This window comes from Saccopteryx leptura, chromosome 1 (assembly GCF_036850995.1).
Source record: "Saccopteryx leptura isolate mSacLep1 chromosome 1, mSacLep1_pri_phased_curated, whole genome shotgun sequence".
NCBI lineage: Eukaryota > Metazoa > Chordata > Mammalia > Chiroptera > Emballonuridae > Saccopteryx > Saccopteryx leptura.
The window spans coordinates 80,023,910-80,044,237 of record NC_089503.1 but is presented as its reverse complement, the minus strand read 5'-3'; the positions used below and the strand labels follow the sequence as shown (position 1 = coordinate 80,044,237).

The following is a 20,328-nucleotide window of genomic DNA, read 5'->3' as shown; positions in this document are numbered from 1 at the left end:
ACTCGGCCTAACAATCTGAAGAACCTGTTGGACTTGAAAAGACTAGGGAGACTTCTCTGAGCTAAGAGGAAGGGAGATGAGGATGAAGGGAACGAAGTCCCACCTGCTTGTAGTAGTCCACATAGGTGATCTCAGTGCCATCCCGCTTCTGAAAGGAGTGCGTGGGCTTCACTGACCAATCAATGTCATCGATGCGATAGGTTTTGTTATTGTATCTGATAAATGCAAGATATGTTTTAAGTTATTTTCAACTCATACAAGATAAGCAGCAATTTCACTACACTTCTAATTCAAAGTATTAGACTCCAGAATTTCAGAAATCATGAAAGAGAGAAAATCAAGAATAGTCCCTTTTCTAACCAAAATTATTGGGGTGACATTGGTTAATAAAATTATATAGGTTCCAGGTGTACAATTCTACAATGCATTATCTGTATATTCTCTTGTGGTCACCACCCCAAGTCTCCTCCCACCACCATTTATCCCTTTTACCCTCTTCAACCTCCAAGAATAGTCACCAATCCCCATCTTGGCTGCTTCTACTGGCCTCCTCAACGTGGCATTTCTCTGTTCTCCTCTCTCCTCTAATGCTAATCTCAGGAACCGAGAGAGCAAGCTCCTGGTCTGCCCCACTTTATAGTGTAGAAATCTAAACCTTTAATCCAATATACAAACAAGTCTCTGATACAAAGTCACTTATCTGAGGCATAATAGGAGTGCACCACCCTACATCAAAAAGGGTGGGAAAGGCTTAGTCTTAAAACTAAGCCTTTGGCTATAAGAATCCTGCCTGCTTACAGCCTGTCCCCCCCACATCCAATGCAAACTATAAGCGAGCAAATATATATATTTTTTGATATATATGATAATATATATCATTATTTACAAACTTATTTGACCAACATAAACCAATCATGAAAATTAAGATAGGACAGGAGGCAGCTTTTTCACCCCCAGGTAGTGTGGAATTCAACTAGTCCCTCTGCACTGTACAAGCCAGAAAAAAAATTCAGTGGAAATTCTAAGCTAGACTAGGAGAAGGCCAACAGGTCTTCTAAAAGAAGTGTTGTGGACCAGTAACAATGTATGGTAAGCTTTTTGTTCCTCAGGAAGTTACCTCATCTGCCTGTGTGTAATTCAGTTCAATGTGCACAGAGTGCAAATAATATATATATATAGACAAATTCAGAGGCTTGAAAGTTCTCAGCCTTAAGGACCTCCTACTCTTAGAAAATGAGACGTGAGCCTAACATTCCATCCTATATGGTCATTAAGTGAAATAAAATAGCTATAAAGAGGTGGCTATTAGCAACGTGCTTATGGGAGCAGCAGAAAGGAGGGAACGGTAGAGGCTTCAGAAAGCAGTAACAGCTGACTTGGGCTTTGTGGAAGTAGAAATTTACAACAGAATTAGGGGTGAGGAATCCAGACAGAAGCAGTGAGGAAGCCCAGTGCAGAGTACTGGGGATGAGGTGCAGCAAGAGACAAGGCAGGACCATGTCAGATTGCGGACAATCCAGAATGCCACTTGCCACTCAAGAAAGCCTGGAACCTTAGACGTCTGAGAACAGCCAGGTCCCCTAAACAGCAGAGTGAAGTGATCAGATCTGTGGTCAGGCCAATCCCCTTGAGATAGCAGTAGGCCAGGACAAATGGAATAGGGAAACTGAGACAGACGGTTAAACCGTCAAGCGGTGTACTGCCAGAAAATCACAAAACCCTATCTTCCCTAACCAAGGACACAAGTAAATGGTTTACACTTCTCCTCCCCAACCAGAGGGTGAATAGCTTAAATCACACTTCTCAGGGAGACAGATAACAGAAATCTACTTAATATCATTTGTGCCAGCCACACCCCAGGAAGGATGAGGTCAAGGGAATAAGTCTCATTTTGCACATCAGAACAAAGCTGATGAATCTTCTATTGAGATCCTCCCCTAAGACCTCCCCTAAACTCCCAGACTTTAACAGCCTCAAGATGAAGGGCCCAGGGCACACTCTTCCTCCTGAGAGCATACCCACATCTTTCTTCTCTCCCAGGCATGCATTTCCTAAACCCTAAGGGTCCCCATGAGATTTGCAGCTGGGGGGGGGGCAGTGGGCAGCAGCAGCTTGTCCCAGGCTAAGCCCCTGAACTGTCTCCAAGGCCCATTTTCTCTGGTTTTCCAGTGAGCCAAGCAGCCCCTTCTAGGTTCACTTCTTTCCTCTAACATTTCTGGAGAGCCAAAGCAGCCCTGCCTAGGCTCTCTCCTATTGCTTCTTCTATCCTAAGCTCTTCGTTGTTTTACCAGCTTGAATAAATGTGCTTTCAAAATCATCTGGACTCGTGTTAAGAAATCTTGCCTGCAGTCAAGAACCAAACACTACAGGCCAGCCTGGTCCCTGTGCAGTAAAACTCTGATGCTATTCCTGTTCCCAAATGCCATAAATAATTCATTCTCTGGGGAAAAGTTTATTTAGAAGCAGGCTTTTACCTTGTAAGGACAATGAGCCCAATCAGCTGTTTTTCACACATCTGGGTAAAGCTAGACACACCAGCCTGGTGATAGAGACCAGTCATGAATTCCATCACTGTCTCATTCCGGAGGATTTTATAACTCACATCAGCACTAAACAGGAGTTTGCTTTCAAACTGGGATACAGAAATGGTGAACCCAGGCCAAAGGGACAACCTTTAAAAAAATAAGTAAAAATTTAAAAATTGAGTTATATCAGAGAAACAATAAACATTTTTATTTATTTATTTTTTTTTACAGAGACAGAGAGAGAGTCAGACAGAGGGATAGATAGGGACAGACAGACAGGAACGAAGACAGACGAGAAGCATCAATCATCAGTTTTTCGTTGCAACACCTTAGTTGTTCATTGATTGCTTTCTCATATGTGGCTTGACCGTGGGCCTTCAGCAGACCGAGTAACCCCTTGCTCGAGCCAGCGACCTTGGGTCCAAGCTGGTGAGCTTTGCTCAAACCAGATGAGCCCGTGCTCAAGCTGGTGACCTTGGGGTCTCGAACCTGGGTCCTCCACATCTCAGTCCTACACTCTATCCACTGCTCCACCACCTGGTCAGGCACAATAAACATTTTTAAATACTGGTTTTTACATTTCAATTCTCTAAACTTTTATGAAATAATTTTTTCTTTAGTCATTTACTATTTCCCGCTGGACTGAAGTGCCTTTAAACATATATTTAAGACAAAATATATTCCTGTAAAGCAGGGTTTCTCAATCTTGACACTACTGACATTTTGGACCATATAACTTTGTTAGGGGCTGCTCTGTGCATCGCAGGATGTTTAGCACAACCTGGCCTCTACCCACTCAATGCCACTAGCAACAACCCAAAATATCTATAGACATTGCTAAATGTCCCCTGGGGGACAAAACTGCCCCTGGTATGAAAACCACAGCTGAAGGATTCCTATGTTTATGGAGAACCACAGCCTGAAAACAGCTAAGCTCAGACAAGCACATGGATCCTGTGGTGAAGACAGCAGACAGGCTTACTCACGAGAGTGAGAACTAACTGAAGAAATGCAATGTGCAGACACACAAAAGGAGCTACAGCGGAGGCTACAGCTCCTTTCCACGTGTATAAATATTGTAGACTGAAATGAAGTCTTAAAAAAAGTGACAAAATGGCATGAAAGAATAGACAATTTAAAAAAATCAGTTGTTTATATTTTGTGTACTTCTTTCACTGGGATACTAAGCCAGCTACACTCACTCTAGCTCAGCACACGCTGGACCTACGGGAATTTCTAATCCTGGTGGGTAAGTGACGGGTGAAGAGCATGCTGTGTACAGACCACTATGGCACAATGAATCAACATGGAAAGCCCCGATTCTTCCTCCACCTGGCAGAAGGCCAAACACCCTGCCCTACTTTCTATCTTTACTCACTTCTCCCTTTGTCTCCACGTCTGCTTTGGGATGCTGGTTGCCCTTCTGTCTTTAACTTGGCCACATATTCTGGAGAGCCGAGTAACAACCAGTTCAAGACACAGCTGAGCACTTTCTCTGCAGCATCTACCTCCTCGTTTGGGATGAAATTCTGTATGTGTTCCTAACAGTTCTATCCTTCAACTAGGGTACTTTAGTTGCCTTGTTTGTCTGCCTACCCGATAATTTCATATCAACCACTCTGGCTATGCCAACTTCCTGTCAGCAAGAAAACAGAGCACCAACTCTTCGCTGTAACACAATATAGCTTATTCTGTTTTCATTATTACTTGTCACATGCAGAAAGCTCAGTTCCTGAATTCCTCTAGGATTTATGATAAGGATCTAGCACACTAATATAAGAAAACTGGCTGCTAGTTTCATGTTGACATTATTCTATAAAAAACTTGAAAATTTAAAAAAATCCATTACTTTTCATACCATGAAGTCTCTCATAGGAGGCATTATAACACTGCACCGTAAATTATGGTGCTGACATTATAACAATTTCAGGGTAACAGGAAGCATAAACAAACCTACCTGTGCTGGGGAATTTCCACGGGCTCGGAAGGTTTATAGAAGTTCCGTCCAATCTGGTACATGGACAATTTTTTTAAGATCCTGCAAGTACATACTTTTTTACTCTTTGGTAAACATCAGTGGTTATACAATTCTGAGTTTGTACTCATGTTGAACAGAATGATAAAAATATGCAGAAAGTACCGAACTCTCGTTCTTATAGCACCAGGAGGTTCAGATACTAAATACTGTATACATGACTGCGTGTATATATGTATACACACACACACATATATCTGTATATGAATGATCACTTCATATTTGAGAATGATATAACTGAAATTAATTCTTATCTGTTTGACTCTAATTGCAATGATAAATATACAGTCACTTAAATAGTTACCACTGTGGCTGTAACATTCTGGTTAGTATGGATGGGGTGAGGCAGGCCATGGATGAAGGCTCTTCTGGCTTCTTCTCTATTTTGAGATAAAGAGGCTGTTTATAAGGACGCTGCTCAAGCTGTCGAGCTGCTAACAAATAACATGGGTGCCCCTTTGGCAACTAATCATGGTGGCCTTGGGAATCCAACACGTCGCTGACCTGAGGCTGCCCAGTGCATACAGGAAGTGTGAGTGTTTCAAGTCAGAAAATGGGCTCCTACTGCGTGCTTTTGGCTACCAAGTGCCTGAGCCTCAACCTCATCTGTGAAGTGGGGCTTGTTAGGTAGAACAAAAAGTAGCTACATTTTGCCCCTCCTAACTTCCGTTTTCGCTTGGACTTTGCAGATCCTAGTGACCTCAGTCTAACCCAAGAGGAATGGACATGGCTGAGAGACTCAAAAGTCTGTAAACAGCTTCCCGGTGTTCCTGGAACCAACTAACCACAGACTGACTCACCTGATTTCAAGGAGCAGACAACATCTTACCAGGTTCCTAGCAACACACACATCAGCAAAAACTCTCAAACCCTATAAAACCCCCGACTCCCTCCTATCGGGGCCGACACATTTTGGGCCTCAGCCTATCTGCACCCAGGTGCACTAATATGCCCATTGTTTTCCCTCCCTTGGCCGTTTGCAGTTCCTCTCAGTGAACCTAACAGGGAGTTTAATAGTATCTGCTTCAGGGCCTAGAGTGGGGATCGGGTAAGACCAAATACAAGTGAAAGAGCTTTCTACCTGAAAACCACCTGCGAAATGTTAGCTGACTTAGAAGAGTACCCTCTTAGGAGGGCGCACGCAAGACTGGCTTCTGAGGAGCATACGCAGCACTGAACCGAAGCTCAGGGGAGACCCAAAGGGAGCGGGCAAGAGTCTGCCCAGAACAAGAAAACAACGTATCTATGCAGGAGAAGTTCCTCCGTGTGCCTTACTCATCAATACCCGAAATCCGCATCCTCCTGCTATCCAGAGGTCGGTACTAAGCAAAGAGCTCGAATCTTCAGTTAACAGATCCTCTACCTCACTGCTCTCCCCAGTAGCGTGGAAAACAGTGGTTCACATGCTATTGTGTAGGCAGCACGTGTCACCTGGTAAGCTTGCTAAACGTGGATTTTCCCACTCATGAGATTCTCTTCACTGGGTCCATCAAGGGATTGGAAGCCTCCATTTTATCAAGTCCCAGCCAACCCCCAAGGTGACTTTGAAGGAAATGGTCCACATCAGTTTGAAGAACACTGGAAAGCTCAGTTATCACCTTCCTTCCGCATCCCCCTCCCCAAGAGCAAAGAAGAGATGGTGATGGCCTTTTACACACAAAAAGATCAATTAGGATAAAAACAAATAATCCCTCAGTAATAACCCAGACACATTCAAGTTTTAAGAGGAGGGGCTACAGGGTACAGAAAGGAAAAGAAGGAAAAAGGCGCCCTCCTTGGTACCACAGAGACATCACAATCCCTGACTTCTTTGTCTCAACTCAGATAATACTAGAAAATAATGACCGATGCCAGTGTGAGGCTATGATGCACTGTGGTGCAATGCACATTACTCACAAGTACATGAAAGTATGTGGAAAACTGCCCAAAGGAGGACACTGTTCCTAGTATATCGCCTACAAAACCCAAGCTCTATGCTGAAAGGCATCATTAGTGTATGTTGGCTCAGTGGTAGAGCGTCAGTCCGGCGTGCAGGAGTCCCGGGTTTGATTCCCAGCTAGGGCACACAGGGGAAGCGCCCATCTGCTTCTCCACCCATCCCCCTCTCATTCCTCTCTGTCTCTCTCTTCACCTCCCGCAGCCAAGGCTCCATTGGAGCAAAGTTGGCCCGGGCGCTGAGGATGGCTCTATGGCCTCTGCCTCAGGCGCTAGAATGGCTCTCGTTGCAACAGAGCAATGCCCCACATGGGCAGAGCATCGCCCCCTGGTGGGTGTGCCAGGTAGATCCCAGTCGGGCGCATGCAGTAGTCTGTCTGACTGCCTCCCTGTTTCCAACTTCAGAAAAATACAAAAAAAAAAAAATCACATTTAAGGTACCTTACCTTCCAAAGATGATGCTGAAGACCTGGATGGACACGGGGGAACTTGCTGGCAGCTCCCCCGTCAAGGTGATAGTCATTTTTACAGTCTCACCTCTCCGAGTTTCAGCTGACAATTCCGTGACCTGGGAAAAGAAGTACTTAATATGCACTCTCCAGATTATCTTCAAATGTGCAGAATGGAGATGTGATGAAGCCAGCACAATTAAATACCCATTAACAAAAACAAAACTGCAGATGTTACCATGTAAGTAATAATGTAATCAACACATTATGCTTGGAACCATTATTGTCTCGGCATCTTGCTAATTCTAGAAAAGCAAACACATCTCTCCTCTCTACTCTGTTAACTTCTTAATGGAGCATCAAAATCAGACTCAAAGATTCAATTCAAAGAAAATTCCAGAGCAGTGATTCTTGACTTTTTTGGGGGGCGGGGGGATGATGAGACAGGTCACAAATTATTTTGAGAGTCTGATAAAAGTTACAGACATTCCCCCAATGAAATGTCACATATGAATACATCACAATGATGTACACGATGCACCCATTTTCAGAGGTTCCCTGGATGTCCAGAAGCCTGTCCCGCCCATCCTGGGTTCACAGATTTCCAAGCAGAGTTTCTCAAAAGTTTCTTCATAAAAGAGAAGAACAGGACGGAGAGAGGATAGACAAGAGGAAGAGTAAACGTGAGGAAAGAGAAGCAAGCGGCGGAAGTTTAAACAGGTAAGAAATCTGATTTTATAGACTTTTGAAAGATCCGGGGAAATCCCTAGAGTTCTTACAATCTCAAACAATGTTCTAATAATAAAATACGCCAGCTGTCCAACTAAATTTAAAGCTCCTTTGACCAGACAGAGAGCCACAGAGGTTTTAGGAATAAAAAAATAAATCAGTCCATAAAAATCAACGGTCAAGAATTTTTCAAAAGGGTAAGGAATTAAAAGAGGTCAGTTAATTGGCAAGCATTTAAGAAGTTTATCCTTATTTTCTATAGTGAAAGTGTAGTTTTAACCACTTTTAGGTTGAACCAAGAATATAGGGCAGGAATGGCTCATTGAATAGAATGAGAGAAACAGGTTCTTTTCCAGGAGCTGAAATATTTCATTGAAATGATTTCTTCCTTCAGATAAAACTGTAGGAAAAGCAGAAGTGGAGGAAGCTGCAGAAAGAACACATCAACATCTGGAAGAAATCCAGTAGACATGAGGGGCTCTCACACTGTGGAGATCTGCTCCATTCAAGAGAGATGTGTTGGGGTTAATCTAGAGAACAACCAAACACAGCACCTAACACTTAGGAAGAGCTCAGTAAATGCCAGCATAATAAAACTACTAATTATTATTTCATTCAACCTTGTACTGCACTTGTTTGTAAATAACTTCAGGACTAAATGAAAGATCTTTTGACAAGAAGTGGTGTCTTTTTTTGTGTGTGAGAGACAGAGGGACAGATAGGGACAGACAGACAGAAAGGGAGAGACAAGAAGCATCAATTCTTCATTGCAGCTCCTTGGTTGTTCATTGATTGCTTTCTCATATGTGCTTTGACTGGGAGGCTACAGTAGAGTGAGTGACCCCTTGCTCAAGCCAGCGACCTTGGGCTCAAGTCAGCAGCCTTGGGCTTCAAGCCAGCAACCTTTGGGCTCAAGCCAGTGACCATGTCATGTCTATGATCCTACACTCAAGCCAGTGACCCTGTGCTCAAGGTGGTGAACCCGTGCTAAAGTTGGATGAGCCCGCACTCAAACTCGGGGTTTCAAATCTGGGTCCTGTGTGTCCCAGGCCAATGCTCTATCCACTGTGCCATCGCCTGGTCAGGTAAGAGCCTTTTCTTTTGATCCTAGTTTCCTCCGTGCCATGGTGGCAGCAACCTGCCAGGTGCACATAGGCTCTTTCTAAGTGTAGAATAAATGATGCATGAGAGTGGCAAATCGATGTGATCAGTGATAAGAACCTAGATTCTGACCACAGATGAACAGGTGGGATCTGGAAGACAGTGGAAGACCAGGAGGCAGCAGAGCAGGACTTCCAGAACTGCACTATTTGGGAGCACAATGGATACTTCAGTGGAGGAGCTCTTTCAACTAACATGAGCATCTTGTGAAGTTACCCATAGGATGGATGGGAATGCAGGATTAAGCCTGAGTCAGTATTAAGACCAGAATTAAAAGGTGAGAACAGTAGTTTCTTTAAGACAATTTCTTTGTACTATTTCTTCTTGTCACTGGGGGGTAGGTCATTGTCAACAGGAGTAAGACAACACACTTTGGTCTAAGCCTAGTATCACCTGTGTCTGAGAAATGAAATCCACAGGCCTGATTTGTCACACCATGTTTTTTACTGTCTGTTTCTTCACCTGCCTCCTCATTAGTTCCCATCCCCACCAATAAGGTGTGTGGCACATACTACATGCTCATCTGGAATGACAGCTAACATTAGCTTATTCCCAGCATCTATAGAGTTAAGATAGATTATCCAAGGAGCGGGGTATATAATAATTTTAGTATATCTAAATTTCCATACTACAAATGTATCTATAAGCAAGATTGATCTTAAATGACAATATACTTGAAATATATCATTCAAGCATGAGAGGCCACATTAGATGGCTGTCATCATCTGGTCATATGACAAAATACTGAGGGATCAATAAGAACTTAATATGAATAAAAAGTGTTTCTAAATTTACAGTCCCAGGTTTTTCAAGCCCTTAAATTTAATCATACGGTATAATTTTTAAAGTTCCATATTCAGATGAAATAAACACTCAAGTAACATCCATATAAATTTCAGCATCTCAAAATTATAAAGCCCCCAAGCGCCCAGAAATGCATTTCTTGAGGAAATTCACAAAGATATGGCCCTGGCCGGTTGACTCAACAGTAGAGCATCAGCCCGTCATGTGGAAGTCCCGGGTTCAATTCCAGTCAGGGCACACAAGAGAAGTGACCATCTGCTTCTCCACCTCTCCGCCTTTTCTCTTTCTTTCCTCTCTCTTCCCCTCCCATAGTCATGGATCAAATGGTTTGAGCAAGTTGACCCCAGGTGCTAAAGATGATTCCATCGACTCGCCTCAGATGCTAAAAATAGTCCCATTGCTGATCAACAGAGCAGCGGCCCCAGATGGACAGAGCACTGCCTAGTAGGGAGCTTGCCAGGTGGATCTGGGTCAGGGTGCATGCAGGAGTCTGTCTCTGCCTCCCCACCTCTAACATAATAAAAAAAAAACTCATAAAGATTTACATGGAGTCTAGAAATGTATAGAGACTGTTCTGTTCAAAATGTGGATCTAAAGGATTAAGTTTTCCAAGGAAAAATAAAAAATTTTAATACAATGCTGTTTTTATTCTTCATACAAAAATTAGTTCTCTCTTTCTTATAGTCCTTTTATTATTGCTAAGTTTAGAACAAAGTCTATGATAAAAACCAATATCTTTGTTTCAGGACTGATTATGTTGAAGGTACAGTATAAAAAAATGGATAAAGAAATATGAATCATGCAATGGACACACTATTAAAATATGTCTAAGACTAATAGCGATAGCTCGTATTTCATATGGTAGGGCAAGTCATAAAATAAACGACAGGTTCATAATCAGAGATTGACGTAGAATTATTTGAACATGTGGGCACAACTGTGAGGGAACAAAGAATGTAAATTTAAAGCCCTGAAGCCACAGGAAAGAGTTTCTTCAAGTCTGATTTATTTTGGGCAAAGTTTTAAAAAGATGTCTATTTCAAGAAGGACACTTTACGAGAAAAAACAAGTAGTTGAAAAATAAGTGATTGTATTACAGCGTAGTTTTTAAATGCCAGGCCATCAACTTGCTAATTAAGAAGTCAATTCCTGATGAGGTCTTAATTAGGAAGCCTTTCTGCTCTCAGACATGGGAACAGGGAAACAGGAACGGAGTGAATGAAACACTCACTCCCACTGTCATGAAATCAGCTAACCTCTTAAATACACAAGGATGGGCACAAATGTATGTGTGTGTGTGTATGTATTTAAAAAGCAAACTGACTGTACCTTTTCTTCTAGCTTTTGTGAGAGAAAAAGGATGACACCATCAAATGCTTTTGCTTTGTTGGAAAGTTCCCTGTGACCATAAAGCAAAGCCATTCTCATTTTTCTAGATTCCAAATCTGGCGTGTATGTCACATGATACTGGTACAGCTGCCAGTCCTGGGGCAAATCTAAACTAAAGAGATTGGTGACCAGTTTCACAGGTACTCCACTGGAACCTGGATAAAAACAAAACAAAAACATTCCTAAAAATCAAAAATCATACCATATTAATTTAAACATTCACACCATATCATTTAAAACATATATGTGTATATGCACACTTGCTGTAAAGCCAGGATTCTCTTTTAGTGACACAAATAACTTGTAGCCTGCTAACCTTATAATAGTACGTACATTTGGGAATTAAAAGGAATTAAAAAGGGATGGTGTGTAAAGCAAGCGCCATATGAGCATAAGAGCAGACAATGACATTCTTGTCCCTGGGAAAACAGAAGCATCTGAATTCAGCTACTCTAGGACTCCTCACAAACTCTGATTCTATGCAATTCAAATTAGGTCGACTAATATTTTAGGATGCTGCTCTGAAATTATGCTGCTCTCAGATTATACAGAAACTGACCTGTTCTTACCATGAATACAACCCCCAACCTCTTAGAAATCCAGATAATCAAGTTAACCCTCCTTCTATAGATTCTGAAACAGTTCAATCAGTCTTGACTGCTCTACAAATCCCAGAGAAGGACTTCAGAGATGGAGGGGAGGGCAGAGAAGAGAAGGAGGATTTACACATCTCTCCTGTGAGAGCACAGGGCCTCTGGGCTTCTATTTCCTGTATGTGCTTCCAGGAATTGTATCCCTTAAAAAATCTCTCTTCACCTCCTCAAAGTCTACAGGACAAATTCAGAGATGGCCACCATATAGCTGGTAAGTGCAAAAGATAGTGTAAATTACCACCAAGGCAGAATCCAAAAGGGAACTAATAAATGGAGGACTTCTCACCTCTCCTTGAAGCAGTGTTTATAGAAAAGAATTGTATCAAAGAGGCACTATTTTGTTTTTCTCAGAGAGGAAGTGGAAACATGAAACCCCACTGTGGTAACAAAGGAAAAGTATCATGTGTGCCTTGGTATTTGCTCAGCTTCTGCCTGTGGTAGAAAATCTGCTAGGGGTAAGGAGTTACTGTGCTATTTTAGTTAAATAAAAGTTTTTGTTGTTGTTGTTCTTCCAGATCCTGAGGAAATAACGTATTTTAGTTGCTCATATTTCTGGACAAACAGAAGTCATCCTAGAATGGCAGAGCTGGCGGGATTCTTTGAGATCATCTACACCAGTATCTGCAAAGTAATCATGACCCATTAGTGCTGCAGTTGTGAAAGGACATGAGGCAAGGCATCACGTCCCATGAAGAGACTGGAACACAACAGAAGTGGGTCAGAGCGCCTTGCAGACAATTACGGCAAGCACTGTTTTATGAAACCTTGTTTCAATTGTGTGTGTGTGTGTGTGTGTGTGTGTGTGTGTGTTGCTGGATAAAAATATATCTATTTATTTTGCTGCTGGATTTTAAAAAGTTTGAAAAAGAATGACCTGCATCAACTGACCAGGTGGTGGCATAGTGGCTAGAGCGTCAGACTGGGATGTGGAGAACCCAGGTTCGAGACTCCAAGGTCGCCAGCTTGAGCACGGGCTCATCTGGTTTGAGCAAAAAAAAAGCTCACCAGCTTGGACCCAAGGTCGCTGGCTTGAGCAAGGGGTTATTCGGTCTGCTATAGCCCCCTGGTCAAGGCATATATGAGAAAGCAATCAATGAACTAAAGCGCCATAACGAAAAACTGATGACTGATGCTTCTCATCTCTCTCCGTTCCTGTCTGTCTGTCCCTATCTGTCCCTCTTTCTGTAGGGAGGGGAGGGGAGGGGAGGGGAGGGGAGGGGAGGGGAGGGGAGACCTGCATCAAGGAGCCTTAACTTTTGGGAAGGAGTCATAAAGCCTTTGGAAAATCCAATGAAAACAACAAACCTAATGCCCTGAAAAAGCATATGCCCACAATTCCGGCTGCAATTTCAGGGGTGAGCCTGGAATCTGGGTTAAAAATTCCAGATAAGCAACCTTTTTCTTTTTACATCTGAAATCAAGAAATGTTATTATTTCCATACAGGAAAAGGGTTGGTTGGGAAAGAGATAAAATATCTTTTTAAACTCCTATCCTAGTTGTAAGGAGAAAAATGTTTCCAACAAGTAAAATAGGGGGAAATGTTACTATTTCTCTTAATAAAAGAATGAAGGCTAAACAACTAGAATCTAGATCAGGGGTCTCAAACTCAACTCAGCATGTGGGCTGCAGAGCAAGATCACAGCCGTTCAGGGGGCCGCACTAGGTCTACAAAAGGCAACTGTTACGCAACACTTTTCTCACTGCAGTTGAAAACAAAAAAAAAAATCAGTACAACAAGCACAATCGTACATGCAGTTTACTCAGTGTCACAAAACGACCAGAAACTGTAGTTCGCATCACAACTGCTGTTAACTAAGCTAATATCTAGCTAGGATGCTAGAGAAATGAAAAATACAAGTAGGCCCCTAGGCTTACTTAATTTTATCCAAAATATTTTGAACTTCGTGGATTAGTCTGCGGGCCGCACAAAATTGTTCGGCGGGCCGCATGCGGCCCGTAGGCCGCAAGTTTGAGACCCCTGATCTAGATAATGCCTTGAATATAGCAGATGTGCAATAAATAACTTTTAAGTAAACATATAGGCCCTCGCTGGTTGGCTCAGTGGTAGAGTGTTGGCCCAGTGTGTGGATGTCTCAGGTTCGATTCCCTGTCAGGGAACACAGGAGAAGCTACCATCTACTTCTCCATCCCTCCCCTCCCCTTTGTCTGTCTCTCTGTCTCTCTCTCTCTCTTCCCCTCTTGCAGCCATGGCTTGATCAGTTCAAGTGCATCACCCTGGGCACTGAAGATGGCTCTAAGGAGCCTCCACCTCAGGCACTAAAAATAGCTCGGTTGTGAGCATGGCCCCAGATGGGCAGAGCATCAGCCCCAGTAGGAGTTGCCAGGTGGATCCTGGTCAGGACACATGCAGGAGTCTGTCTCTCTATCTCCTTTCCTCTCATTTGGAAAAGAAGAAAAAAGAAAACATATAAACTCATTTATTTTAGATTAAGAAATTAAAATTCTTTAAGCAAGATTTGGTGACATTAAAAAAGTAAGTAACGTGAAGACTGGGTACCTGTTTTGCAATCTTTCACATGTGCCAATTTCTTTGTGGTATAGACACCCAAATCCATGAAGTTCCATTTGATTTTCCCACCTCTTTCCATGAGGGTACATTCAGCATGACCAGAAGATATGCCATGTTTATCTAAAATATGAAGAGAATGCCATAATAGCTCATATTTTACTCCAGTGATAGTTTACAACTACTATATCAAAAATGGATCTACAACCAATACTTGTGGTTTTTAATAAAACTAGCCCACATTGCAGAAAACAATCATCACCATACAGAAGTCTCCAGTGTGAAAATTAAAAATTGTAAAGGACACACCGCATGTTTGGTTAGAAAAAAAAGACCCTGAGTTAGTTCTACCTCATAATTGGTCTGGTCTCTGATTCTCCTCTTGGCTAAGGGAAAGTTCCGTCTCCCTCTGTTCCACTCCACACCCACTTATCGAGGTAGCTCTCCTTCCTTCAGCTCTTGTGTAACACTCAGAATACAAAACTGTTCACATCAACTTCTGCATAAATTGAGGCTAAAGCTCTCATCATTGCCAATCACCAGAAAAGAAATGCCTGCCCAGAACACTGCCATCATGTTTTATGCTAGATCATTTCCTTATAAAGGAAAGCCAACATTCATCTTGGGGCATATCCCTCCCACAGTTAGGTTCTAGAAAACAGGAAATTAAAATCCAATGAATGTTTTCTGCTACAATGAGTACAAACAGGTGTTGATTTTTAGACACAACTTTGATTCTCTGAAGAAAACATGGAAATATAAAAATATAGAGTATTATAACAAAGTGGTATGATTTCTAGTATGATGACTTTAGAACTCTGACTTGACCATTGTCCTTTGATAAGAGTCACTGAATGCAACTACCCTAAATGGCACCATCACTTGCTCAAAACTGTTGTCCATACCCTTCTCAGTGGAATCTCCCAGGAAAATCACAAATGTTATTTAGTTTTTAAAAATTATCCTCACTAGGTTATCCATATCACTCACTGATCATGGTTTTAAAAAATGTTGAATGGTGTCTAAAAATTCAATCTACCATAGATTATTAAATGCTAGGAGAGGGGGTAATGGAGAGTTATTGTTTAATAAGTACCCAGTTTCAGGTTTGCAAGACAAAAAAGAAGTCCTAGAGATTGATGATGGCGATGGTTGCCACTGAACTGTACAATTAGAAATGGTTAAAATGGTAAATTTTGTGATATGTATATTTTACCATAATGTAAAAAAAATAAATAAAAATTCAACATACCCTCAAAAGATGAAAGGTTCCCATCATTTGCTAGTCACAAGAATGTGCAGCAAACATGGAAAGAAAGTCCCACAGAGACGTTGGGATAAGGTGTGAATAGCGTCAGTAGCAATGACTGAGAACAGATCTGGGGGGACCACACTCACTTCTGTGAGTTTAAATCACAAAGGGCACTTGAGCAGGGCTAGAGAAACCCCGGCAGAGAACATGAGAACCAGGCATAAGATGGGTGGAAGAACTGGTGATCCTAAGAGTCTAGAAAGAAGAACCTAAGTGCTTAGAACTTACACAGTTATTAGCAATTCTTCACTTAACTTCATGGTCAGAAAACAAGGGAGATGACTGAAAGATTTCAGCAATGGTTATGGGCTGAACTGTGTATCCCCAAAATCCCTATGTTAAAGTCCTATACCCTAAAATCTCAGAATGTAACTGTATTTGGAAACAGTCTTTAAGGAGGTAATTAAATTAAAATGAGATCATTAGGATAGGCCTTAATCTGGTATGACTGGTGTCCTAAGATCAACTAATGAATGAATAAATAAATAAGACAATCAATATCTCTCTCTCCCCCCCTTCTTTGCTCCTCTTTCCCTTCCTCTCTCTGAAATCAAACAATAAAGAGATTAAGGCATAAAGAAGTACAGAAGGGGCCCTGGCCGGTTGGCTCAGCGGTAGAGCGTCAACCTGGCGTGCGGGGGACCCGGGTTCGATTCCCGGCCAGGGCACATAGGAGAAGCGCCCATTTGTTTCTCCACCCCCCCTCCTTCCTCTCTGTCTCTCTCTTCCCCTCCCGCAGCCAAGGCTCCATTGGAGCAAAGATGGCCCGGGCACTGGGGATGGCTCCTTGGCCTCTGCCCCAGGCGCTAGAGTGGCTCTGGTCATGGCAGAGTGACACCCTGGAGGGGCAGAGCATCGCCCCTGGTGGGCATGCCGGGTGGATCCCGGTCGGGCGCATGCGGGAGTCTGTCTGACTGTCTCTCCCCGTTTCCAGCTTCAGAAAAATACAAAAAAAAAAAAAAAAAAAGAAGTACAGAAGGGAGACTTTGTGAAAACACAGGGAGAAGACAGTCCAGCCCTCTAAGCCAAGGAGAAAGGCCTCAGAAGAAATCAACCCTGCACAACCTTGGTCTTGAACTTCAGCTTCCAGAATTATGAGACAGCACATTTCTATTGTTTAACCCATCCAGTCTGTGGTACTTTGTCACGGCAACCCTAGCAAACTAGTGCTCTTAACATTCCAACTCACACAGTCTGATAGTGGCTACTTGGAGTAGCATGTTGACAAGTATGTATCCTGAGGCCAAATCTGGATTTGCAGTGAAGAGAGCTACCATCAAATGGTGACATATGCCACCGTGGGGAAGGAAGAAGAGAACAGTGGCAGCAGGCATGCCAGGTTTCCACTATCCCTGCACGGTGATGGCACTGACATTTACATGTTACAAAGAATTTTTAATGTTCTTTTCAAAATTATTCAGTGGACAGAAAGAAGCTGAAAACTAGCTTCCTGATGTCTGTGGATCCCCCAACTGCAAAGCACTGTCAGCAAATTCAGTGACAGACTCTGAAAGTCCCAAAGCAACTCAACAAATACAGGGGATTCCTCAAGAAAGGGTAAAGGGGACACTCAGGGAGGGGCCCAGCTGCTGTGAGGCACAGCAGGGTCAGTCAGTCCCATGCCATTCAGATGGATCCGAACTGAATGACACAGACTATCGCACTTACATGGCTCTGAAATCCTGCTTGTTTCCACAAAGCCACTGTCACTGGACGATGTTTCACTGTCACTAAAATCAGCAGATACAGGCTAAAATGGGCAAAAAAATAATAAAAATAAATTTTAAAAAATTGGGGGGGGGTCAAATTTGAGATGTTAATTCATAAACCGAAGTTATTACAAAATAAAAATCATATCATGCCCTAAGTCATTAGACTACTTAGAGTTAACGTTAACAGGTAAAACGATGGTAAGAAATTTCCCACACTAGAAAAAAGGGATAAGAACAAGCTATAGTATTCCCCATTTATCAAACTTTAATTTTTGTTCCAACTGTGAGGCAGATACAGCCTAGACCAGGGATAGTCCACCTTTTTATACCTACCACCCACTTTTGTATGTTAGTAGTCAAATTTTCTAATCGCCCACCGGTTCCACAGTAATGGTGATTTATCAAGTAGGGGAGTAACTTTACTTTATAAAATTTATAAAGCAGAGTTACAGCAAGTTAAAGCATATAATAATAATTACTTACCAAGTACTTTATGTTGGATTTTCGCTAAGTTTGGTAGAATAAATCTTTATAAAACAACTTACTTTAGTTATATCTATCTTTTTTTTTATACTTTGGTTGCTCTGCTACCGCCCACCATGAAAGCTGGAACAGCCACTAGTGGGCGGTAGGGACCAGGTTGACTACCACTGGCCTAGACCATGTAGGTGTGAAAAGGCAGAAATGAGGCCCTTGAGTCAGGGAGCTCATTCGAGGATAGGCAGTCATGACCTCAGGCCTCCATGGTCCACAGACATGAGTTTCCAATCTGACATGTTTGTAGCAAGAAAATAAACTGAGCTCAGAGGAGCTGAGTCACCAGTTCAGACAATGATTATCCTGAATAAACTTTTCCAAATCAGTTCATAAAATAAGTTAAAGGAACCATTAATATGTTATCTGTTTTTAATATTTTCTTTTCTCGCAGTAACTACTTCTCTGTGTTCAAGAAGAAACATATCTCAGCCTGCTTAAAAAAAGAAAAAAAAAGTGAAGTCAAGAGCCAGTTGGCTTGATGGTAGAGCGTCGGCCTGGCATGCGGAAGTCCCGGGTTCGATTCCCGGCCAGGGCACACAGAAGCGCCCATCTGCTTCTCCACCCCTCCCCCTCTCCTTCCTCTCTGTCTCTCTCTTCCCCTCCCGCAGCCAAGGCTCCATTGGAGCAAAAGATGGCCCGGGCGCTGGGGATGGCTCCTTGGCCTCTGCCCCAGGTGCTAGAGTGGCTCTGGTCACGACAGAGCGACGCCCCGGATGGGCAGAGCGTCGCCCCCTGGTGGGCATGCTGGGTGGATCCCCATCCGGCGCATGCGGGAGTCTGTCTGACTGCCTCCCTGTTTCCAGCTTAAGAAAAAAAAAAGAGAAAACATTTTCGTGAGAGTAACGGCATAATGACTGGACATATACTCACTTGAATATCTGTGAATACAATCGAAGAGACTGCTCCAAATACTAATAATATGAAGTAACATCACTGAAAAGTTGATTTGCTGGTCACTTACTTTACCTGCCTAAGTCCAGCAAGTCTAGTCACAGTGATTGCTCAAAAAACAATGGTTGAGTCAAAACCACATCTGTATCTAAGATTACTTATTTTTATATATGAATTTGCAAGAATTGTATTAGATTATGTGCCATATAATGGTATTACTGAAGGCACAGAAATTTTTACCCAAATCAAGTAATTAAAATTTGGAACGTAGAAAAGGACGTTTGCCTTCAATTTTCAGTCTTTTCTTAACTGGCCAAAATTTTTATATATGAATTAACAAGAGGAACTATATTAGGGTATATTCCATATATTGATGCTATTGAAGGCACAGCGATTTTTACCAGGAGACTTAAATCCAAACCAAGTACCGTAACTAAAATTCAGAAAGTTGAAAAGGACAACATGGGTGCCTCCAATTTTTAGTCCTCTTTACTGGCCAAAAGATCTACATTAAGACCTGGCTGGTTGGCTCAGCAGTGGAGCGTCAGCCCGGCCCAGCGTGTGGCAGTCCCGGGTTCGATTCCCGGCCAGGGCACACAGGACAAGCGCCCATCTGCTTCTCTACCCTTTCCCCTCTCCTTTGTCTCATCTCTTTTCCCCTCCAGCAGCCAAGGCTCCATTGGAGCAAAGTTGGCCCCGGCACTGATAGGGCTTCATGGCCACTGCCTCCGGTGCTAAAATGGCTCTGGTTGCAACGAAGCAACACCCTAGATGGGCAGAGCATTGCCTTAGTGGGCATGCCAGGTGGATCCCGGTCAGGCCCATGCGGGAGTCTGTCTCTGCCTTCCTACTTCCCACTACAGGAAAATTAAAAAATTAAAAAAAAATATTTACAATATCGTAGGTAAGATCCCAAAGGAAAAAATATGAGAAGCCCTGGAAAGAAACTTGAAAGAGAAGATACCAACTACTCCTTAGGAGGGAGGAAAACAGAGAGATACAAGGAAGGCCGTGTCGTATAGAAAAGACAGATAAAAGAGAGCTGGGCGTTGTACGCACCTTCGCGTAGGCCTGGGGGTGCCCCACCTCCGTGGCCCTGGGGCTGCGGCTGATGCCTCGCGCCCTAACACGGGCACGTCCACTCATGTTGCTGATGAACCCCGAGTGACTTCTAAGACAACAAAGTCTCAGTGTATTTTTTTATCGGCATCCAAACGGCACCACTGCGACCACAGGCAGTGGAAGTGGGCGGTCTCTGGCTCTTGGCTGTAAACACCCCAAGTCCCATGAGTGGGCGGAGAGAGCACGCAAAGCACGAGGGTTCTTTGCGGGGGGGGGGGGGGTGTACTGGGGGAGGGCAGTACAATGGAGGGGTGGGACAAGGGCCCAGACTTTCCTTTCATTATCCTCGACATAATGATAAATGAGGGGGAGCGGTGGAAAGCAAATGGGCACTTTTTGTGTGCGCCCTGACTGGGAATCCAACTGGGGACTTCCACATGCCAGGCAGACACTCTACCACTGAGCCAACAGGCCAGAGCCTCCTTCATTTTAAAATAAGTTTGTCAAGCTTCTTTTAAAATCCTGCTTAATTGGCCTTGTATGGAATATGTAAATTAATTGGGAAGGAATTATCAATACTAACAATACTAGATTTGTTCATTTATT

The 20,328-nt window shown here is 42.9% G+C and overlaps 1 protein-coding gene across 1 annotated transcript in view; it reads right to left on the bottom strand.

Moving 5' to 3' along the window:
• The window catches only part of PIWIL4 (piwi like RNA-mediated gene silencing 4), a 49,085-nt gene extending 29,279 nt beyond the window's left edge, over positions 1–19,806 (bottom strand). Inside the window, exons 1-8 of the mRNA XM_066360730.1 lie at positions 19,720–19,806; positions 17,189–17,270; positions 14,200–14,331; positions 10,968–11,182; positions 6,942–7,063; positions 4,483–4,563; positions 2,475–2,672; positions 104–215 (exon numbers count right to left, since the gene is read on the bottom strand). Coding sequence (XP_066216827.1) covers positions 104–215; positions 2,475–2,672; positions 4,483–4,563; positions 6,942–7,063; positions 10,968–11,182; positions 14,200–14,331; positions 17,189–17,270; positions 19,720–19,806 — 1,029 coding nt within the window. The remainder of the gene's footprint in view (positions 1–103; positions 216–2,474; positions 2,673–4,482; positions 4,564–6,941; positions 7,064–10,967; positions 11,183–14,199; positions 14,332–17,188; positions 17,271–19,719) is intronic.
• Positions 19,807–20,328: the final 522 nt, after the last annotated feature.